Source organism: Schistocerca americana, chromosome 6 (genome assembly GCF_021461395.2).
Source record: "Schistocerca americana isolate TAMUIC-IGC-003095 chromosome 6, iqSchAmer2.1, whole genome shotgun sequence".
In the NCBI taxonomy this organism is placed as follows: domain Eukaryota; kingdom Metazoa; phylum Arthropoda; class Insecta; order Orthoptera; family Acrididae; genus Schistocerca; species Schistocerca americana.
Window position 1 is genome coordinate 499,282 of NC_060124.1, and position 5,745 is coordinate 505,026.

Genomic DNA, 5,745 nt, shown 5'->3' on the forward strand with positions numbered 1-5,745 from the left:
ACGCACTTCAAAGACCGCTGTGAGGCGCGCAGTCGAATGTCGTGCGTATTTTGGACCGGAGTCTTGGCTTAACTGCCTGGGCAAGTGAAGGACAATCTCTATAATCACCCCTCACCCTCTGCGTTAGCTGGCGGCTATGGGGCGCAAGGCTGTTGAGTTGTGAACAGTCGTGAGTCAGTCACCTCAGAGGACCAGCCGACCCTCTGTTGTATAAGGCTTACCCAGGTGAGCGGGTCGACGCCTGGGCGGACGACTTATATCCCTAGCTGATCGTGGGAACCACATGGATTCTCTCAACCAACCTTGTCCCGATGAAACCGGTGGGCCCTCGCCGAGTCAACACACCGACCACTCGGGGAGTGAGTCCGACACCTCGTGTCATGACGAACTCCCAACACAAGGGCAGTCGGAGGCCCTTAAGTCACAAGGCAATGACACTGTGCTTAGCGCGCCAGAATTGGAGTTCCGCACACCTCGTGTACGGAGCGCTAAGACTGCCGCAAGCGAGACGCTGGCACGGAGACTCGCTGACACGAGTGAAAGTGACAGCGAGAAGGAACGCAAGGCAAAGGTAAGGAAGCAGAAGAATCACCTGCGGAAACTGTTCAAGCAGAGATCGCAGGGTGCGGACGCTGCCACCGAGATAATGCCACCACCCCGCCAGCCGGCGCCGAAAGCGGCGCCTAAGGCGGGAGACAAGCCGAAACCGGCGCAGGTAGCTGGGCGCAAGCCCAGCGGCCCAGTCGGGGACGGCGCAACGGGGAAGTCCGAACCGAAGGCGAAGACGAAGGCCTCGCGGCGAGCCAAAGCTGGTGCAGGTAGCCAGGCAACAACCCAGCAGCCCAGTCGGTGCTGTCACGTCCACCCAGACTCGCCCGGCGGGAGAGACGGCGGCCGCACGGCCGAAGTCGCAACCATCGGAGACGGCGAAAAGCGCGCAGAAACCGGCGAAGGTAGCCGGGCAACAGCCCAGCGGCCCAGTCGAGGACGGCACGTCCCGATACAAGGCAAGCCCCAGCGATCTTGCGACCGTGAAGCTTATCGCGACGCGGCGCGAGGACGTCCTGAAGCTCGTAGACGACACTCTCAAACCGTGGCAACTGGTCGAGGAGACGAATCTGGGGGACTTCAAGAGACAACTAAGAGCTAAATTGTTTGACTGGGCCATGGCGCAGTCGGCCCTCACAGGAAGGGTGGACGCCTTGGAGGAGGAGTTGTCGAGGACGAAGGCGGTGACCCCAGCGCCGCCCAAGACCTCTGCACAAGTTGCCGCCACTCCACCCTCCTCAGAATGGAAGACGCAGGCGATGATAACAAAGGCCCAGACTGAGAAGGCTACGCTCTTCATCAAGTCTAAGGGCAACGAAAGCGGCACAGAAGTGAAAAAGATGTTCACCTCCCTGATCAAGCCAGAGGTCGAAGGTGTGAAGTTCTCACGGGTCGCCACAAACAGCCCGATGCTCATCGTTGACGTGGCGTCCGAGATTGATCGCCAGAAACTTCTAGCAAACACCCAACTGACAGAAGCACTGAAGTGTGAGCTGCCGAAAAAGCTCAATCCGCAGATAGTCATATATCATGTACCTTTTGTGTAATGAAGAATGAGGCTGTGGTTGAACTAACTCGAAAGCAAAACGACCTTGGAGGACTTTCGGAAACACAATTCCGCCAGGAGTTTAAGCCGAAGTTCCGGACTGGACCAAATGGCAGACAAACATCACATCTCGTGGTGGAAGTTAGCCCCAGACTCAGAGTCGCCATTCTAAGGCAGAAACGACTGTACACGGGCTTCGAGTCCATGCCAGTCAATGACTACCTGTACTTAGTCGTCTGCGCGTGGTGCCAGGATGTGAATCACTCGAAAAGGTTCTGCAAGCAGGATCCGAGTATAATAACATGCGGGCACTATGGCGAAAACGGCCACATGAAAAAGGATTGTAGAAAGGCGGGGGACCGAGCGGTCTGCATCCCGTGCAAAAAGCGTAACCGCACATGCGTAACGCCAGGTAAGGAGTGTGACTATTACAAGATTCTCACTCAACACAAAATCCAGAGGAAAGAGTATGGGTGACAAGACCTGTCGTCAACCGTCTCCTTACCGGCTGCTGCCTCACCTGTTGCCGACCGGACTGTGAAAAATCACAATGCCCGTGTCGGTTAAAATAGGACAGCTGAACTGCGCGCGAACGCAAGCGGTGATGCACGAGGTACGACGCCGAGTCGAGGAGGAGTCTCTAGACATTCTATATCTGCAAGAGCCCTACCTAGGGACGGAAAGATCCGATATATGCCGACTACAGCTCAGATCCTGGCTGGGGGAGAGCATCCTATGGCAGCAATCGTTGTGCTAAATCGATCTCTCAGAGCAGTCAAAGTGGCGCATCTAAGCAACAGATGCATGGTGTTAGCCGGGATAAACACTGGCGATTTCACCTGTCTCGTGCTCAACATGTACTTCCAGTACAGGCACAGAGAGAGACCGTATATTGACCAGTTAAAAGAGGCGGTTGGGTTCTACCGCAATGAGTTGCTCATTTGCACAATGGACGCAAACGCCACGTCACCCCTATGGCACAGTGACATCACGCCTCTCGGCGCGCGACGCGCCGCTAGGCGAGGTCAGAGACTCGCCGAAGCAATTCACGAGCTCAGACTAGAAGTGTTGAACCGACCAAACTTCCCACCAACTTTCGAAGGTCGCCAAGGGGCGACCTCGAACATTGATGTGACACTCAAGAGTGCACACGCGGATCTCTGTGCGGAGAATTGGAAGGTATGGTGGGGAACGACACTAAGTGACCACAATCTGATCACATTCACTGTAGCCTATGATGGGGAGCCTCCTCCTCAAGACCAGGTGAACGGCATCGTCAAGTGCAACTGGCGAAAGGCTGATTGGGATCGACTAAGAGGAAATCTAGTGGTACCGAATTGGCCAACGGATCGCGTTGTCGGCGTGGACAAAGCTGCAGAGGATCTGACGGTAGCCATACAGACAGCAGCAACGGGTGCAGTCCCGTTGGCCCACACAGGGAAAACGCGTAAGGCGCCTTGGAACCCTGAGCTGCAGCGTCTCCTACGCGAATGCAGAAGGGCGCGGCGGCACTGCCAGCGCAGCAAAGGCCATCACATGCTTGAGGCCACGCTCGCGCGGTACAGGCGGGCCAAGGCGGTGTTTAAGCGGACACTGCACACGGTACGGACTGATAGTTGGCAGTCTTTCGTTCGCGACAGTCTGGCGGCTGACCCCTGGGGTACGCCGTACAAGATTGCTGCGTCGAAAGTTCGGTCACCAACGGTCCTGTCGACCCTAAGGAAGATCGATGGCAGCCACACCAGGGACTGGCAAGAGTCAGCTGAGCACCTCATGAGTGCCTTATTGCCCGATGATAGTAGCGAAGATGACGATGAGGAACAGGGGAATCTGAGGCGACAACTCCATGAGGTGTATGCCGATGAGACGCCGGTTGCTCCATTCACTGAACGTGAAGTTACCGTTGCAATTCTTGAATTCCACTGTAAAAAGGTGACGGGCCATGATGGACTCACTGCCGAGGTTCTCCAAGCCTCGTGCGCGGAGATCTGCCCTTGCCTGACAAACCTTTACAATGAGTGTTTACGTCATGGACGGGTACCAGTGTCGTGGAAGTTGGCTGAAGTGGTCAGTCTGTGAAAGGGTGAGGACAAGGATCCGGAAGTGCCGAAATCATACCGACCCATCTGTCTCTTGAACTCCATGGCCAAGCTCCAGGAGAAGCTCCTATGCCTCTGGCTAGAGCAACACCGGGAGCTTAGGGGATGAAGTCCTGACCAGTACAGATACAGGAGGGGCCTGTGTACGGAAGATGCTAAAAGCAAGGCAATGTTGCTGGTGGACATATCTACAGCTAAGTACGTTGCGGGGATAATGGTTGACATCGCCGGGGCTTTCGACAACCTATGGTGGCCGGCACTGTTCGACAGCCTAAGGAAGTTGAAATGTCCTGGGACCCTGTACCGGTGCCTGCTTGACTACTGCCGTGACCAGCGGGCGGTCTTTCGGTGCCCGGGGCGGGTGGTTGAGAAGTCGATCACTAAGGGATGCCCACAGGGCTCAGTCTGCGGTCCCATATTCTGGGATGTAGGCCTCGAGCCAGTGCTGGAGGAACTTGGAGAACTGCGACAAGTGCGAGGCGTGGTGGCGCACGCCGATGACTTCCTTCTAGTGATAGAAGGTGACTCTCGGGTAATGTTGGATGTAAACTGCAACGCAGCGCTCAATGCACTGCAGCAGTGGTGCCAGAAAGTGAAGCTGAGGCTGTCTGCAGAGAAGACCGTGTATATCTTGAAACTTCCTGGTAGATAAAAACTGTGTGCCCGACCGAGACTCGAACTCGGGACCTTTGCCTTTCGCAGGCAAGTGCTCTACCAACTGAGCTACCGAAGCACGACTCACGACCGGTCCTCACAGCTTTACTTCTGTCAGTATCTCGTATCCTACCTTCCAAACTTTACAGAAGCTCTCCTGCAAACTTTGGCAGTAAGTTTGCAGCGGAGTGTGCGCTGATATGAGAGCCAAAATCTCATTCTGTGCATATCTTGTTACACGGCCATTTGGCGCGGGACCCTGTACTCAGAATCGCTGGCGATGTCAACGATGGAGCCATCAGGCGAACACGCATGATGAGGTATCTGGGAGTCCACCTCGATGAGTCCAGACTGTTCTCTGCGCACATCGAGATCGTATGTCGCAAAGGCCAAGCCCTTTTTCACAAGATAGCCAGTATTGCAAACAAGCAGTTCCACCTGCCGTTGTGAACGCTGAGGCTATATCACTCGAGCATCCTCGTGGCCATCACGGCCTACGGATCGAGTGTTTGGGCTCATAGACTGAGACAGAGAAAACTTGCGACGGCGATGAGGAGGCTGCAGCGCCAAGCGCTGGTGCGTCTCACTGGAGCATACAACACGACACCCACCGATGTGCTACTTGTCATCACAGCAATCCCCCCACTTAACCTGCTGGTCAGGGAAAGGGGTGCGCTGTATTGGCTCCGGAAGGGCAATCCAGAAGGGGTCAATAACATCTTAGACCAACCGGCAGTCAGTGTTGCTGAAGTCCGGAACTGGCTCCTTGACGAGTGGCAGCAAAGGTGGGACGTGCTCCGCACAAGTGGGCGCGTGCACCACATATTTCCCAATGAGAGAGAGCGGATGAGACTCCGGTTTCTGAAACCCTCATGGGGACTAGTGCACTTCTTGACGGGACATGGCCCTTTTTCCACCTATTTGTGTAGGACTGGCAAAAGAGAATCCACAGACTGCGACTGTGGCGAGGAAGGATCCCTGGAGCACACACTGTGGAACTGCCCACAATTTGCTGAAGCGCGGGAAGGTGAACTGCCCCCTAACAGAGACGTTAGAGCACTACTCCGGAGCAGAGAGCACTGGAGGGTGCTCAACACTCTTGCCTCTGCAATATCTGCACAGGCGTTGGAACAATACTTGCAGCGGAGGGCTCTGGAACTCGTGAGGGAAAGAGCAGGAATGCTCCACGACCCCGACATGACTCCGGAGGCCAACAGCAATGATTCAGACGCCGACTCGTGGGCCAGCGATGACTAAGCCATGACTGGACTCTAGGCCAAGAACCCGGGACACCCCAGGCTCGACGATGGGCAAGGCCTGGCTAGCCCGAGCCAAGTGCTGTGGACCCTGCTAACCGCAGGGGAAACGTGCGCCGGCTGATGCCCATTGTAAGCGGAT

General features: G+C 55.8%; 1 protein-coding gene across 1 annotated transcript; it reads left to right on the forward strand.

Moving 5' to 3' along the window:
- Window positions 1–283: 283 nt before the first annotated feature.
- LOC124619648 (translation initiation factor IF-2-like) lies at window positions 284–1,150 on the forward strand. Its single transcript, XM_047146178.1, has one exon. It carries the CDS (start codon window positions 284–286, stop codon window positions 1,148–1,150), a length of 867 nt encoding a protein of 288 aa, XP_047002134.1.
- The last annotated feature ends 4,595 nt before the right edge of the window (window positions 1,151–5,745 follow it).